The following is an 18,341-nucleotide window of genomic DNA, read 5'->3' on the forward strand; positions in this document are numbered from 1 at the left end:
AGTCCGCAAAAGCGACACCAAGGTCGCAGAAGCGTAGGATGGGGAAGCTAGGCAAAACCGCAGAAGCGAACATCCTCTTCGAAAAAGCGAGTCCGCAGAAGCTGAAAAATGACCGGAAAAGCGGTTGCGCAGAAGCGATTAAAAATTTTGTAGGTGTTGAACCTCTGGACAGTATACAAAAATAGAGGGTTCCGAGCTTTTGCCATTTTTGATCATTTCCAACACGGGTTGAGGTGATTTTCAGAGAGAATTCATGGAAAAACTTGAGATAAGTTATTGGTGATCATTGTTAGTCAATAATATTGAATTGTTATTGATTATTCTGACTAGATTACGTGTTTTTGAGGTGCAATTCAAGAAATTGCTCCTAGGGGTTTGAAAATAAGATTTGAGATTTGGAGGTCGAGTTGATGTCGGATTGGTATGGTTGGTCTTGTGATTGAATGGGCGTTCATATTTTGTAACTTTGTCGGGTTCCGATATGTGATCCCCACTAACGATTTTTGAGTTGAATTTTGAATTTTGTTCGAAAATTAGTATTTTCATATGGAATTAATTCCTATAATTTGTGTTGACTGTATCAAATTAATTGTGACTAGATTTGAGGCGTTTGAAGGACGATTCGCGAGGTAAAGGCGTATTGGAATAAAGAATTTCACGGCTTTAGGTATGTAACTCTTCTAAACTAGTTTCTGAGGATATGAATCCCTGAATTACGTGTTATATGAATTGTTTGGAAGTGACGCACATGCTAGGTGATAGGCGTGTGGGCGTGCACCATAGAAATTGTTACTTAAATAATTTCCGTAGAGTTTCATAATCAAAGAATCATGTCATAATTCACATGTTCCCCACGTGTTAGAGAAATTGAGCTGAGGCTCGTATTAAAGACCATGTTTAGGCTACGTGCCGATATTTTGGGACCAACGGAGTCATGTTGTTGTGGAATTAATTATTTTAAAATATAAATTTCATACTAAGTCATGTTCATCCATTTGTGAGGATATTTATGGGATCGAGCTGCACGTCGTAGCAGGCCATATTGGCATTATATTTATTATTATATGGATTGGGGTTGCGCGCCGCAACATGCCTTATAAGCTTTATTATTATGGGATCGGATTGCACGCCGTAGTAGGTCATATTGGCTTTATATAGCGCTTGGGCTGAAAGAGTCCCTCCGGAGTCTGCACCCTCCACAGTGAGCGCAATTGATTTTATATTGAGGGATGGATCTTTCCTAGACATGGATCTTGTCCGAATCATTTATATTTGGGGATGATCTTCCCCTGGGCTGGATTGGCCTTATACAGTATTGAGTGACTGACTGTCAGTTGATGTGTATATATATGGGATGGATCCTCCCTAGACTAGATGAGCCATATACAATACTGAGTGATTGAGCATTTTGAGATTGTGAGTACACGAGGTTTCCACTGAGGTGCATCACATACAGCATGTACATTGGCATATAGATATACATATGTCATATTCCTCAAATCATTCATAATTGATCTATTTTACTTGTGTTGAGTTTAACTGTTGAACTTGAAAGCATGCCTACATTTCTGTACTGTTATTTCTATCCTGGATTGTACCTATTGAGCTCGTCAATACTCTCATCCCAAAGGTTAGTCTTGTTACGTATTGAGTGCATGAGGTCGGTTGTACTCATACTACACTCTACGCTTTGTGTGTAGATCCAGGTACTTTCGGATACAGCAGTTGCTAGATTTCGGAGTTCATCTGTTGGAGACTATTGAGGTAGCTGCTTGGCGTTCGCAGACCTTGACTCTCTTTCCTTTCAGTTATTTGTATTGTTCTATATTTTCAGACAGTGTTTGTATCAGTCAGACTATGCTATCATTTAGATGCTCATGTACTCAGTGACACCGGATTTTGAGAGTGTATTGTATAAAATAATATTTTGTATCAAAAGTTTGTGGGATTTTACTCTAAAATTTATTTATTATGTTTTCAAAGTTAAAAGATAATTATGGTTATTGTGGCTGTCGACTTGCCTAGTATTGAGATAGGCACCATCACGACATGTGAATTTTGGGTCGTGACACATTAAATAAACCTTTTTTATATTTAAAAAATGACTTAATCGATCAGTTCATGTATAATTTTGAAATAAATTTTATTGAATGAACCGACTAGATGAGTCAATTTCTGCAGAAATTTGAGAATTTTGTTTTTGATGAATTGACCTCTTCAATTGATATTTATAAATTTTTGGGAATTCTTTTTGAAAAACTGACTGACTTGGTCGGTAGTCAATTAGCAGGCAATGCCCGTTTTAATGCTACACCACCTGCCAAACAAAAGAGCGTATACAAAAAGCTAGAATCCAACACTACTATTTTGCTGACAAACAACCAAAATCAATATATAAGAACCTAATTTACCCACTCTTAGCCTTTAAAAACATAATTATATCTTCATTCTTTTCTTTCCATAAGTCAAAAAGTGTACTATCCAATAAGATTAGTCTTAATTTCAATTTAAATCTTTGATTCGCCGCTAACTTAAATTAAGGCGAGGTAGCATATATATATATATATATATTCTGACTAGAGGAGACAACTTTATGCTACCTAGCATTTCATTCTAATTTCTTAGTTTTTCTTGTTTTTTCAGTTTGATCTCATAGTGCTCTCAATATAGGTACATGACCTGTCAAGCAAACAATCGCTACAAATATACAGCACACAATTAGCTGTAGGGTTAGAGTCTTAGAGATAAACATGGGGAAAAATAATTATCTCCAAATACTAGAGAATAAAGTAAGTATGAGGAAACATATAATGCTTCCCTTAAAATAATCTCTAATTACAACTCTACTTCCTTTTTAAGTTAGAAATAAAAATTTGTCAAGATAATTTAATATTTAGGCGGTTACACGACATAAATAAATATCTTGCGTGAAAGTGAATCATACTCTCGCTAGGATTAAGCGCTAGACACTAGCAGGACCAGGGTCTTCAACTTGCAATAACCACATAAATAAATATCTTGCATGAAAGTGAAAACTCAATTTTTAATAAATTCTCTTTTTGATGATAACAAACAAATATACACAAAACCCTATACAATCCCAGCATGATCAACACATTGACAAGGCCATAACACTTAAAAGAACAAGATTATAAGAAAAATAGCTTTAAAAATTATCACTCCCCTGTTTTAATTTAAATAACACACTTTTCTTATTAGTCCGTCCAAAAAAGAATGACACATTTCTATAATTGAAAATAATTCAACTTTAAACTCTTCATTTTGCCTATTTTATCCTTAACGAGAAGCTTTTATAACAACACAAGTGTTATAGTACCACAGCTTTAGGACATCTGACTGGAAATATATCACAGCAAACTCCACTGATTAACTTTAGCTTGAAACTCTGTGTCTCTGGTGCAGGAAATTCCTTCCTCTGCCTTCTTAGTCCACTCCTAAATGAGGCAATCACGAGTCAAGCTCAACACACTTGACAACATTCGAAAGATAAACAACTTCTAAATGAATTTGGTTCGAGATGCTTATTCTGAGGATGTGTTTGGTGATAAACATGTCATTTTCTGGTTTTGGTTGTCAGAAAATATTATCCAGAGAACACTTTCACCAAAATGGGTAAAATTGAGTAAATTTCATGGGTTGTCATTCATCTTTGTGTTCATTACCCAAAAGTCATTTTTTTTCTGTTATTACACAAAAATAATTTTACTATGCTCTAACTATCACAATAGTCACTTTGACCAAATTTTATAAAGCTTTCACCTGAAAAGTCTAGTATGACCTTGACATTATAAATCCTCACATTTATGTAATACCTTCTATATTATATACTTTTACCAAGGTTTTTTTTACTTATAATTAAAATAATTTAATATTATTATTTTTATAATATGTCTGTACATTCAATTTTCCCTTAACATTAATTTTCAAGATATATATATAGGTAGCATTATTAAATTTGTCAGTAACATTACTGTGAACAAATCTCAAGTCAACGTTCTTAATCATGCCAAATGAAATATTTTTAATGATAATTATAAAATCAAAGTTCACGGATTTATCAGCTAAGCCATATTCGTTGATCCAGTAAACAAAATACCCACATTTAGCACATTGACACATCAGATTGACACTTTCAAATAAATAATATTATCAGATAAAGCTTCGAAAAGCTTAATAATGTTTTTTGGTCAACAAGATATTATATTAAAACCCAGTTAAGGTAGGTTACAGTAAACTGCGGGGTGACGATGTCATCACCCAACAATGAGTAATCTATTAGTACTACATTAGTACTATTGCATTCCCTTGTTTAAAAAACTTAATATTAAACACAAATATCTTTGAATTTTTGTTTTAAAAGTTTTACTAACTATAAAATATTATCATTTGTTAAACAAAACTATTTTTATTATTTGAAATAAATATTAAAAAATAAATATTTTGTCGTTTGTATATTTTAAAATATGTTCATGTTTGAATATGATTAAGCAAATTGAGTGCCGTGGAAAAATTGAATGTCTGAATATATTATAAAAATAATATAAAGTTATTTTATTTATAAGTAAAATACCTAGGTAAAAATATATTATATAGTATATGACATAGAAGGTATTATATAAATAAGAGAATTTATAATGTCAAGGTCATAATAGACTTTTTAAGTAAAAGTATTGTAAAATCTGGTCAAAATGACTTTTGCGATAACTAGAGCAAAGCAAAATGATTTTTGTGTAACAAAAGAAAGAAAATTGACTTTTGAGTAATTAACACAAAGTTGAATAATTTTTACGTAACAAAAAAAAAAAATGACTTTTGGGTAATGAACACAAAGTTGAATGACCACCCATAAAATTTACTTGGTAAAATGGCTTCCCTCACCTTTGGGTGGAAGTAATTTTTTTCATTTCATCAAAACAGTGTGTCTGATTTGCTAGTATCCTTATCAATTTTAAATAATAAAAATTTTCAAAAAAATATTTTCCACTCTCTAACCAAACAACATAAAACATTACCAAGATTGTTTTTTTTTTCAAAAAATTAGTCATTTTTCAAAAGTTATTGGCGCATCACCTGAAATGCAGTGGAAGTAACCTCAACTTTGATCCTTCTGTCAGTATTAAAGTGGTAGGAAGCAATGCTCTAACTTTGACTTGGAGCTATCGTCATCCCACTCCAATTGGCTCCACCAATCCGACGCTCCTCTTATTACTTTGATGTTCTTGGAAGTTTGAATAGAGAGAGGCAACTTCCTTATTTGGTTGCAATTTGTCAAGCTAAGTTCCTCCAGGTGTTCCCACGTATTCTCTGGCTCGCCCAGTGTTCCTAAGCTTGGACAGTTTTCCAACAGTAACTCCCGAACTCTTGGAACTTCTGAGTTGACAAGTGTCATCCGACAATTGGAAATTCCAATATCTTCCAGGTGCTTCGGTACAGAAAAAGCTCCACCAACGTTAAAAAGACATGTTAAGCTTTGACAAACGGCCATCTCTAGTTGGCGTAATTTAGAAAATCTTGTACCCAGAAAATGACCAAACTCAGAAACACTCTTTAAATTAAATAAGGAGCCGAGGCGGAGATATTCCAGATTGGGCAGAGGGTCAAAATGTTCATTTCCTTCTTTCAGATTGGGCAGAGGGTCAAAATGTTCATTCCCTTCTTCCACTGGTTTAAAATCACATGAACAGTTCACAATGTGTAGTGATTTTAGTCCATCAAAACTGTTGTATGCAATCAACTTCCTGAGACCCATGCATTTTATCAAGTATAAATCTGAAGCAAACTGCAACATGCCTGAGAGCTCTCCCTTACTGAAAATTTGACACTGCGACACGCCAATCATCCTTGTTGACTTGTTGAATTTTGCTTCCATTGGACCTACCCCAACTTCTATGCGAAATCTTTCCAATCTAGACATCCAGGTGTGGTCTCTATTCAAAATTGATGAGCTATCCAATTTAACAAAAAGAGAAGTCAGATTGGGTAGATATGATAGCTCATCAAAAGTAGATGATCCAAGAAGAGTGTCCCCCTCCTTTCTTACATTGCTCAAAGTGCCCGGATAAGGATGCGGGGTTAGGTACCATCTAGGCGGCTGAAAGTATGTGGTATCCAACATATTTAACATTTCAATGCTAGACAATTTGGGAAGAATTCCTTGGCCGATGCTCTTCAAATATGTTGCAGGCATATTTAATAGCCTCAGATTTGTCAACTTGTCCAATCCCTGCGGTAGACAATTTAATTTTGTATTATCACAATCGAGCAATTGCAAATTGCAAAGATCACCAATAGGTGGTAACTCTGTCAGCCAGCCGCAATTTTGCAGTATTAGAGCATTTAATTGAGATAAACTATTGATGGAAGAAGGCAGTGCTCTAATACCAGTTCCACTCAGATTCAGAACTCTTAGGGCTGGAAATGCCTGAAAAAGTTCATGCGGAATTATCTGAAGGGGACTATTATCTTGCAGAAGTAAAGTTGTTGTTTTTGGGCATTTCTTGAAAGAATCAGGTAGGCGTTCAATTTTGTTGCTTACGAAAGATATTCTCTTGACAGAAACTGACATAATTTTAATATGAGTCAACCCAATTCCAGCTTGAATAAGAGAATTGTGTTCATCCCCTAATGAATTAGCTATCCATATAGCAACATTACGAACCATGGCATGCATCTTAACCGAATCCAACCCCCCATGGGTTTCCAGCAAGCAGGCATCTTTTAAACTCTCAATCACTGTGATTCCCCTGTTGTAGGCTTCTTCGTATGTGTCATGTTCACCAAGGAGCCCCTCTGTCCACCAACAATGTATGAGATCATCTGTTGAAACAGCCACTGGATATAAAGAGCAATACAAGAAACAATTTTGAATGTCACCTCCCCTTTTGTTCACATGTTTGCTTGTTTGCTCTGAGGACAATTCAATACCCTGAGATTCTAAAGAATCAAAACTCCACTTGATGACCTTGTAAACCATATTTTCAAAATCTTTATTAGGTTTGGACATTCTAAGTGATTCCAAAGTACCTTTCCATAGCTCGACCCTTTCCTGCCCTCTCATAGAGGCTGCGATAACAGTGATTGCTAAAGGTAATCCATCACACTGCTTTGCAATTTTCTTTGCAAATGGTTGAATATGCTCCAGATTGGCATTATCTCTTGCATTTTTGACAAACAGTTGCCAAGATTCATCCTCGTCAAATGTGTACACCTTGATTTCGGCGTCTGTTCTCATTTGCCTACAAACATTCAAAAAACGAGAAGTTATAATTACCTTGCTTCTTGGGGAATCTTCAGGTTGGGGCACACCTATATGATCCAAATTTATAGCTTCCCAAACATCATCAAGTATAAGAAGGAAACTCATAACTTCCTTGAGCCTCTGATGAATTCTACTAGCAATGGTTTCTACGCTTTCCTCGCTATCTACCTTAAGGCTTAATCTGTTGGCAATTTGTGCTTGAACCTTTCTAATGTCCGTTGGCGGTTTGGGCACTGTAACCCATATCACAACACCAAAAGACAGTTTGGAGCTCGACGCAGCAATCTTTAGGAGCTCATTGTTTAGATTCTTCACCAAAGTCGTTTTGCCGACTCCTCCCATACCCCATACACCAATGATGCATACCTAAAAGGATTCAAATACCCCAAAAAATACTTTACCAAGTGAAAGATGCAACAAACATTATAAAGGAAACTTAGCAAATTAGAGAATGAAAGAGGTATATTGGCTTTGATAATTCACCCATAATTCTTGATCTCAACTTAATCTCCACTTAACCTCCTTAAGAAAATACTAGTTTCTATGCTACGTGTCTTGCACATAAATCTTTAATCAATTATTTATACATAAAAACCAATTGAAGTTATAAGAAAACTACACACAAAAAGAAACACATTGTAAAGCAATTGACATGAGAAAAATGAGACAAATCTTTAAGTGCAAAAAATCAATATTAGTACACTAGCATAATGCTTGAATTCAAATTGATTGCACAAACCATTGATCTGTAAATAAATACTACTTCCGTTCCAGTTTATGTGAACCTATTTCCTTTTTGGTCCGTTGCAAAAAGAATGACCCCTTTCTAAATTTGGAAACAATTTTGCTTAAACTTACAATTCTACCCTTAATGAGAAGCTTTTATAACCATACAAATACTCTGGCCCCTTTTTGAATTGTTTAGGACCACAAATTCCAAAAGTCTTCATTTTTTCTTAAACTCCGTGCCCCGTCAAACAGGTTCACATAAATTGGAACGGAGGGAGTAAAATTTTAAACTTAAACACTACCTTAATGCATAAGACGTTGAAATCCAAAACTAAAAACTACAACCACAGTTTACTTGAACTCCAAAAATAAAGAACTACGTTACAAGAATAATTAAAAATATAGAAGTTAGCCTGTCATTGTATTACTTGTACTTTTTTATAGCAGAATAACTCAAGTGCATGATACACACGTAAATGCCTACAATGCCTAAAAAGTGTTTTTACCAAAAGTAGAATATTTACTTCTTTTAATTAAAAATATACTCAATTATATAGACTTTATCTTTTTCCAATTAAATGTGTACTTTTGATTTTCAAAATTTAGAAGCGAGATTTTACGACTTATTTAGAAGCGAGATTTAATTAGTTAAACAATAAGAAATAACTAAAATTTTAAGAACAAAAAATATTTATATTCGCATAAAAAATATTACTACTTTGAGATTAGACTACTCTGCTTGTTATTTTTAGTTCCCTATATATTTTTATATTTTTAATTAAATACGTTATTAAGCCCACAGGCGGGGCCGGCCCAGCCCAGCCTCTGTAAAGCCTCATGGGTCACGGGCTTACGCGGGCCAGGCTTAAAAGCCTCATTTTTAAATGGGCTCCAAAAATCTTAGCCCAACCCTATTAAATCACGGGCTGGGTTGGGCCGGGCTAAGCCCATACTGACGGCTCTAACATAGATTTGAAATCACAAGGTTATGAATAATAGATTTTGAGATTTGTTCAGGGTTTTGACTAGTTTGACTGAGGATTGACTTTAACCATTGACCTCAATCTTGACTGGTCCTAAAATTTTCAGAAATGGTTCACCTAGACTAATTTAGACATAATATTTTATATTTTGTAAAGATTAAGGTCATTGAATGTCATCTTGGTAGACTTTGGCATTTCAAGAGAGTTGGAGGTTTGACTCATTTTAAGGCAAGTAAGATTTTAACTTCTCGAATACTTGCTTTTATGATGTCATGATCTAAAAATTGCATGAATGCTTTCAAATGCCTAGTATGTTGAGGGAATGTGTACTAGGACATACATACACTTTTCTCAGCTTATATGCTATATACCGAGGTAAGGCTGCGTACAATAGATCCTTGTGGTCCGGCCCTTCCCCGAACCCCGCGCATAGCGGGAGCTTAGTGCACCGGGCTGCTTTTTTTTTTTACCGAGGTATTTCTCTCTCTTAGTTGAGTTACTAAGCATGAGGCATATCTTTTATGATAATTGAGCTATGACATGCTAGTTTACATTGTTTAGGAAGCATGTTGTGATGTGTGGCATTGCCTACTATGTTGAGACTCATAGCATGACTTTTCACTTATTTTTTGATATTATTATTGCATTATTTACCATGCGTACATTCATTTGTTGTGAGACGCTGCTAGCATCATACCGCCTATGGTCTACCACCCGTTAGTGCACAGTGTGTTTTCCACCATAGTGGTCTGCTATCAGTTATGACACTGATGGTTAGGAACTGTATAACCATTGTTGGCTATGGACGGACTGTTTACTAGCAGACAGTTAAATGAAATATATGGTCCAACACAAGTAAGAGTGTGCCCTATTGAAGGACTGCTGCTATGCATAGGTGACACTATAAGATATTGTTTATGAGTTATATTGTGTATATCTGCTACTTTCATTTATACATACATTATTGCCATGATATATATTATACCTTGTTCATATTATGCATGGTATTTTCAGAGACTTGCTCCGCGGGGTATGATAGAGGGGAGAGTCAATAATTTTGTTGGGCATAGGCTCACCCTTGTTGTTATTTTTTGCCATGTGCAGATCCTACCACTAGCACAGCTGCCGGCTATCTTGATCTCGCTTGAGGCTGTCGGATCGTGGTGGCACCTCTTCTCTATCTATTTTAATCATTTCAATTATTTGGGGCTGTGTCCCTAGATTATCCATATCTTTCCCAAGTCGCTCCTTGACTATATTATGGGTATTTGGGCCGTTTAGACATTGTATCTCGTTTTAGACTTTCGCCATGTGTCGGTATTTGATATTATCTATGATATGTATTTGAGTTGAGATAGTTTTAGCGTTACTTTTGGTTTGGCGTAATAGTTCACTTGGCCAATCATTAACTCGCCAAAAAAAAAACACCACCATTAAAAGCCTTCAGGCAGCATTTCTTCCATAACCAAGCAAAAATATTTCACCACTACCCTTACTTCTTTTCACACCTACAACACCCATTACAACACCTATAATTTCAGCGCCTGGCTAGAGCAGCTGAACCTTCACTTTAAAAGATTTACCCAGCTTCGGTCACCTTCTCTCACAAATCGTTTTTTTTTTAAAGATTTTCTTTTAGTAACCGAAACAGATGAGACTTTCCAAGAATAGTGAAGGGGTTAGAGAAAAAATTTACCCAGCTTCGATCAAGAAATACAAAGATGGAGTGGAGAAGGGATTAGAGAAAATGGTTATAATTAATAAATTTAAGTGTAATTAATTGCATAATATCCAATTGAAAATTGACACTTGTACATATTAGTTACAGTTTTTAACTCATTTTATGCTTCTGACGCGCTCCCAAGAAAGTGGTTGCACTTTCACTGTCACATCATTGCTAAAGGGTGTATTTTTTTCAATGGGGTAGTGTGTACTTATGCCTTTTTCCTTTAATTATTTTCCAAATATTCATCCCACAAGTAAATTCATCATTTTTAGGAACTTACACTTTTGTCTTTAATTTTTATTTTATAAATAAAAAACATTATTTAATAATCCTTATGCGATTTTTTTAAATTGTGTATGTATTAACATAGGGTAACATTCGCAAAGCGCATACCCAGATACTAATATTTATAATAGTACAAAATTCATTTTGACTAAAACGAAGATAAATTAATATCATAGATAGACTATCTAGCAAAGGAAGAAATGAAGCGAGCATATTTTTATTAAAGCTACGACTGGTACTTGTAATATTTAGACTCATTTTTGAGAACTTCCATGTCCTTCGACGCACTATTACTTATTATTAATATAATTGCTACTTTAACCCCCCCCCCCCCCCAAAAAAAAAAATCTTTAACTCGAACAATACCTTATCATCTTCTAACAGTTGTAGGATTTCGTTGATATTTCTTGCTGCTGCTGACTGGCCTTCTATTGATGGTCCTGGGATGAACTCCACTTTTTTCACCTGGTAATTTTCTACCAACAAACTGGATCCAAAATTTTCTCCCATTTTTTTAAGCTCGCAAAGTTGATCTAGTATGTTTCGTGCTTGAGCAGAGACTTCCGAGCGAAGGCTGCATTTTGGACAACATTTATATGCATGAGTCTTAGCTGCTGCAATGCTTCCTTGCATAGATTCCCATTCACCCTCTAGCTTTTGAACATCTTTGAGCCACTTGAGAACATCTCGTTTTTGTTTATAGCCTTCTCCGTCAGCCCCTTCCACCTTCTCTTTGATATCATCTCTGAACTTTCTTAGCTTCTCCATTTTCTCCCCCAGATTTTTCATATTTGATGAGAAATGGACGGTATTTTCAATCTTTGGACAGATGCATTTAGCCACAAACTTTCCCACCTCAACTACAAAGCCTGATACAACAGAAATCAGTAGATCCATTGAACAGTTCTTAAGGTAAAGAAAAGAATGTTTATGAGAATGCTGATGATGCTCTCAAATATGATTAAACGAAGCTAAACTGACTGCTTTTTCTTTTTTAAGTACTATTCTTAAGGAAAATCCTTCATCAATTTTAAATTGTTGTGGAGCCTCTTCAATCTTGCTCAGATGGAGAAGAATGATTCCTTTTATTTTAATAAGTACTTTAGACAGCCGTTTTTTTTCCCCTCACTATAAGCTTAAAAAAAATTGTTGGTCCCTAGCTGTAGTAGTTTGGTAGAAGTATTTAACCTACCACTGAGGGGTGCGGTGGAAAGGAAGATCCATCCAGTTCTAACCGGAGAGCTCGGGTTCGAGCCCTTAGAACGGAAAACTCCTGATAAAAAACACTGCAAAAACAGATGGTTAAACTAAAAACACAAGAATTATTTAACATGTGACAAAATTTGCAAAATAAATAGCACGGTAACTCTATCCTTTACTGCTCGATTTTTCTTCTTTATTTAAGGCAGAATTCCGGAAAATCTTTAAAATTTAGGGATACTTCCTGTAGGGTTTCGGCTTTGTAACATATATTTCTGTGACTTTAAATGTTACATTAACCACCCTTCTTAATTTTCAGTGTAATAAAACTATAATGTAACTTAATATTGACAAGTTTTCCCTTATGCTTTAGAAGAAATGGAAAAAAGATAAATTCGATGAATTAAGAGAAATGCAATATCTCCCAATCTTTTTCTTATCTTCACTAATTAATACCTATCCATTTTATGTTTCTCAGAAGTTATCGAACAAGTCAGTATCTCAAATGACAACAAAGAAATTCAGCTTGTGAATCCTATTACGGAGAGAAGACAGAGATATGAAATGGTTCATATAGGAATCATCTTATTAGCTCCTACAATGAACTAGAAGATCGACATTCCTTTATTTCCGCCACCCTAGCTCCGTCCCTGCGTAAACCCCCTTTCGCCACCCTAGCTCCGTCCTGCTCATTACGCATTGATTCTAGAATACAAAACAAATTTTACTAGTGAAAAGTAACACCAATGCACCTTGTAATTTTGTACCAAGATCGGCCTATCTTTTTTCCATTTCTTTATATCATAAGGGGAAAACTTGTCAATTTTACGTTACAAAATAGTTTTATTACAATAAAAATCAAAGAAGAGAGGTTCATGAATATTTAAAAATCCCAAAATTTCAGGCGACATCTGTGAAATTATCCTTAAAATTTAAACAGTTTTTGTGGAACCTCTTCATTCTTGTGCAGATGGGTGAAGAATGATTCCTTTTATTTTAAATAAGTAATTGGACAACTATTTTCTTTTTTCTACTATTTAATTGACAAAGCAAACAAATAGGAAGGAAAAGAAGAAAAAGAATGTTGCTAGCCAGAAAATTTTAGCTTATATAAATAATTTAAGAAGCTCTACTTTTGCAATTCCTTTATTCTTGAGACATGAATGAAGCAAGGGTTTTTCCCTTCCGCCGTGAAAATGCTTGAATTTTATTTTTAAAGTACCACAAGAATCTATGTCATCCGTTCTTTTAACTTTTTGAACATAATTTTTCAAAGAACCCAAATTTACCAAAAGCCCTAAACTCCAATATATCAAAACCCTAATCAATTAAAATACAAATCCAGAAGAAAAGAAAAGAAAAGTAACCTGATAAATACAAAATCTTCGCAGACACTTTGTTCCATTTCTCTCTATCGGAAGAAATTTGCTCCTTTGGAGAAAGATTGTGAGATTTTTTGAGTTTTATAGAGGGTAGGACGGTTGAGTTCGAAAAACAACTGTCAAATACAGCCGTTTTATTGCTTTCTAAAACGCCAAAATAATAACATGAATGTTTTCGCTTTTTTTACTTTTTCCTAAATGATATAAAATCTCTACTTTTAACTTGACGATCCATTTTGTAATTTTTAGAAATTTTGAAAAACTTTCTAAATTTTGATCACTCATAAAAATTTAAAAATAACCCTATACTTTTTTCTGTAATTTTACAATTCTTATGTCCAAACGCCCACTAAAATGCTTAGAGGAAGAAGGAAAAAAACGAGCAATAAAAGATAGGAGTCCATCGTGTCAAAGGGAAAAGAAATTAAAAACATAGCCACTTTTAACACCTCATATCAAATATTAGCCACCATTTTAACAACAACAACATATCTAGTATATTTTTACAAGCGAGGCCTCAGTAGGATAGTATATACGCGGTCCGTATTCCTACCTTGTGAAGGTAGAGAGCTATTTTCGAAAGACCCTCGGCTGAATACAACAAAATCACAGCAATTATGACAGAGAACGACAGCAAACAAAATAGTGACAACAACCAGAAAAATAAAACGACGCAAAGAGAACCTCAGGTAAAAAAAATATTGATCTAAAAATAAGGAATACAAGGACAAGACTAGTGCTACATCTAGAGAAGGAAGTACATGTGTGAGAACGAAATATACTCTACTACTACCTAACTTACAACCTTAAACTTCGATCTTTATACCCTCCCATCAAGGGTTATGTCCTCGGTAAGCTGAAGATATGTCATATTCCGTCTGATCACATCTACCCAATATTTCTTCAGCCTACCATGCCCCATCTATAAAACTTATCTTTAAGTCTTGGCGGAACATCCTTGTCGCACAAAACGTTGGATGTAAGCCTCTACTTCATCCACCCCCGCTCCAATACGATGTGTGACATTCTCGTCAATCTCCCAATTTTCTTGGATTATAGACCCAAGATACTTAAAACATTATATCTTGGGTATGACTTGTGCGTTCAACCTCACTTTAATATTAGCCTCCCGAGTCACGTCACTAAACTTGCACTACAAGTATTCTATTTTGGTCCTCCTCAACCTTTAGACTCTAGGATCTGCCTCTAGACCTCCAACCTAGCATTAGCTGACGAGCGCAAAATACGCACTTAAGTTATGCTCGCTAATCAAAGATAGTATAGTATAATATCGTATCCACATGGATTGGATTTAAAAAATATTTTCGTAGTTTCTAGCTTGATTGTTATCCAGGAGGATCAATAATTGAAATTTATATGATTAATAATTGAAATTAACTAAGAATCTGAAATTATTGACTAGTGACTATCGAGACAAGGAATAAGCAAATAAGGTTATCAGTGGGAGAAGATAGAGTTTTGGCAGGATAGATGAAAGATAATTACTCGGGATCTAACTTTAGATAATTCACTTACAATGTTCAAGTGAGTCTCTCGAATTCACTCTATTATTAGTTCAAGCGTTCAGCAGAAACTCCTCTCTCAATTAAGTCTTAACCTCACGAGATGAACCAACTTAAGCACTGTGAAGATATGCAAGAATGCGTAGTGGATTGGTCTTCAGGAAAATCTCTTTCGATTACTTAGAAGAATCTATGAACTCAACCAATAATATAATGCAAAGATATCTCAAGTTATACCTCTCTCGATTACATGAACTAGTGAATATAGATGCAATAATTAAATCTTCCAAAATAATTCAATACATAAAACTCGAGTTATAATCCACAAACAATCATCAATACACCAAACCTGTCATCCCCTAAAGGGAACTACTCCATAAACATGGAGAAATTCATCACAAATATAATTAAAGTATAGGAAAACATAGATTCAATACAAACTCGGGTCTTGAGTGAGGAAGGAATGATGAAATCCTTGTGCTTGTGTTCTTCCAACTCCTCCTTAGCTTCCTTAGGTCGAAAAGTCCCCCCCCCAAATCATGTTTTCTGGTGTATTTAAGCCGTCTCAAAATAAACCCGGACAAAATTACCCTTTCCTAGTCGAAATAGGAAATTACTTTGACATTTTCGTACTGTCGCATCGCGCCCCGCATCACCCCATGTGGCACACTTGTGGGGAAATCCAGAGAGCTTAGCAAAATCATATCAGACCAACTTTTGCACTGCCGTGTCGCGCCCCGTGCGGCGCGGCTGTGCCTTTTTCTCAGAGTAAATTCGTGTATTCATTCTTTGACATTCGGACTTGCCCCTTGATCCCCGAACGTGATCCCGACTTAATTGTTTGGGCTTCTACTTATACTTCAAAGCTCCAACTTGTTCGATTTAGATCCAAATTACCTTAATAGCTCGGAATCATTTCCTGTGAGGCATAAAACACACAATAAGTGCAATACACTAATATTCAAGCTCAAACACAGGTAAAATACAATAATTTGAGTGTAAACTATGACTAAAACACGTGATTCTAGCCTACCATCATTAGCACTGCCTCGTGTCTCGTCAATTAATACTATGTCGTCTGCAAATAGCATGCACCAAGGTAACTTCCCTTGAATGTGTCGTGTCAACTCATGTTAGAAAATTTGTGGGTATCTCAAAAAGAAGTGTCCCTTATTTTTATCTAATTTCTCTCATATTGAACTGGTCAAACTAGCCGTTGGAAACTAGCCATTGGAAACTAGCCATTAATTAGCCGTTGGAGAAACACCTATATAAATATAGTTTTTGGAAAACTAAAGACACATTTTTCTCAAACTTCTTCATCCTCGTATACATGGCACTCTCATGAACGATGACAAAGATTTTCCAACTTCTTTCTATTTATCCTCCTGCTTCTATGCTGAATTTCTTTATTGAATTTTCTGCTAGTTCTATTCCAAGTTTAATAACTAGAAGAGCTTGTTCAATCCTGGAGGATACGTCTAATTTTATTCTTTATTATGTAGGCGAAATATCCTTAATAATAGTGTCCTTGACACATCACAAGCTTTGATAAATCTTATTCTCCATAGTCAAATATTTTTCCAATAATCTTAAGGATAATTCCACATTGTTATTATGGAGAATACCAATTGCAATAGTTTCATTGAACAAATTATTACAGTCATTGTTCTAATTTCACTCGACAATATATATGTGTTCATTCATCCTTTTCCCCCAGAGAAAGTAAAGATTGCAATTGTTCGGCTTAGCATATTCGTTGTATCAATATATGGAATAAATCATCAAATGTTCAATGTTGGTAACTTGGTATGTTTTCTCCTAGTCATTTATAGTTGTTGATGAAATGATATTCTGTCATGACCCAAAAACCACTAGTCGTGATGGCACCTAACTCGACCCGCTAGATAATCCAATTAACAGAAAATACAATCCAAAAGAGATTATAGGAAAGTAGTAAAGAATCATCCGAACTTTTACAAATTGACCCCAAGAACTGGTAGTACGAATCACGAGCTTCTAAGACTTGAGATTTCAAAAATGATACAAATAATTACACGTTCTGTTTAAAAGTTACATAAATAGATTAGCAAAACCTAAGCTGCCAAAGATAAGTGGCATCTATATCCAGAATGCACGAACATCTTCAGAGTCAGCACCCGACATCACCAGCAGCTCTGCTCCAAATATCTGCACGCAATGTGTAGAATTATAGTATCAGTACGACCGACCCCATGTACTGGTAAGTATCTTGCCTAACCTCGTCGAAGTAGTGACGAGGCTTTTTAGTTAAAAGAAACTTACTGATAACACTTGCATTGTGAATCAGCAATAGAACTATACCACAATATAATCGAGAAGAATACATGAAACAGATACGCAAAACAATAATCGAGTGTTAACAGAGATCACAATTTGTCATCTTCAAATACCTCGACCAATCCTTTCCTTAGAATGAAACCAATAAACCACAACAGTCAATTCTTAACTTTCATAGCATGAGGAATCTACTCAGATATCAAGTCAATTGTACGGCAACACCCTTCATGCTTTTATCTTATCCTCACCCAATATACGTATAACAAAACCAACCAGATGATAGAAATACCGATAACAGGAAATTACAAGGTTGGAAATACGCAAGTAGTAATAATGAACAAGGATAACTGTATGGGCAATAGTAAAAGACTAGGTGGAAAGCATGTGAGTGATGACAGCAATTGGAAACAAGGAATATCAATTTCAACTATCTAGCATGATGAAGGCTTAAATACAGGTATAACAAATAAGAAGGAAACACATGATCTTTACAAGTTAACAAGTAGAGGCATAAATGACTAACATAGAAAAAGGCTTGTACTAAGGTGTAACCGAATAGTTACGACATGGGTGTGATTATAGCAGCATGAAGTAGACATGGTATTTGCATGTTAAACAAGTAGAATACATGGGCATCACAACAACAATTGAGATAGAGATCAAGGACTGGACAATAACAACAAGTCACACAAGATCTATAAGTACGACAATAATAGCTCAAGGTAAAGGTACAAACGTATACATGGGAAACAAATATCACATTATAATGCATGTCCCTTGTCCTCACCTGCACGGAAACACCCATCATGCCATGATCTCACGATAATAAAAGCATAACAATATAAATAAAATGGCACGGCATCACCATTCGTGCTTTAACTCTCAAATGACATGGCACGGCATCACCCTTCGTGA

General features: G+C 35.2%; 1 protein-coding gene across 5 annotated transcripts; it reads right to left on the minus strand.

Moving 5' to 3' along the window:
* Positions 1 to 3,151: 3,151 nt before the first annotated feature.
* On the minus strand, positions 3,152 to 13,709 carry LOC107818840 (disease resistance protein At4g27190-like). Of its 5 annotated transcripts, none has more exons than XR_012699112.1 (6): positions 13,570 to 13,709; positions 12,195 to 12,288; positions 11,369 to 11,871; positions 6,062 to 7,645; positions 5,092 to 5,966; positions 3,152 to 3,455 (listed from the first exon to the last, which is right to left on the minus strand). XR_012699112.1 is itself a non-coding variant. In XM_075230489.1 (6 exons), the coding sequence occupies exons 3-5, from the start codon at positions 11,789 to 11,791 to the stop codon at positions 5,138 to 5,140; spliced, it is 2,841 nt and encodes a 946-aa protein (XP_075086590.1). In that variant the 5' UTR covers positions 11,792 to 11,871; positions 12,195 to 12,288; positions 13,570 to 13,709; the 3' UTR covers positions 3,152 to 3,455; positions 5,092 to 5,137. The 5 variants fall into 5 exon arrangements, 4 of the variants coding, with proteins under 4 accessions (XP_075086590.1, XP_075086589.1, XP_075086588.1 ...); XM_075230489.1 differs by having other exon boundaries at positions 5,092 to 6,954; positions 7,045 to 7,645; XM_075230488.1 differs by having other exon boundaries at positions 5,092 to 6,810; positions 6,895 to 7,645.
* Between the last annotated feature and the right edge of the window lie 4,632 nt (positions 13,710 to 18,341).

This window comes from Nicotiana tabacum, chromosome 15 (assembly GCF_000715075.1).
Source record: "Nicotiana tabacum cultivar K326 chromosome 15, ASM71507v2, whole genome shotgun sequence".
NCBI lineage: Eukaryota > Viridiplantae > Streptophyta > Magnoliopsida > Solanales > Solanaceae > Nicotiana > Nicotiana tabacum.

Bases quoted from the DNA above. Each gene is read 5' to 3' on its own strand.
- LOC107818840 (XM_075230486.1), bottom strand. From the start codon at position 11,899: ATGGATCTACTGATTTCTGTTGTATCAGGCTTTGTAGTTGAGGTGGGA. The intron at 7,646-11,368 runs GTATTGTTCGAG...GAATCCTTTTAG, and splicing joins AACTGTTAGAAGATGATAAG to GTATGCATCATTGGTGTATG.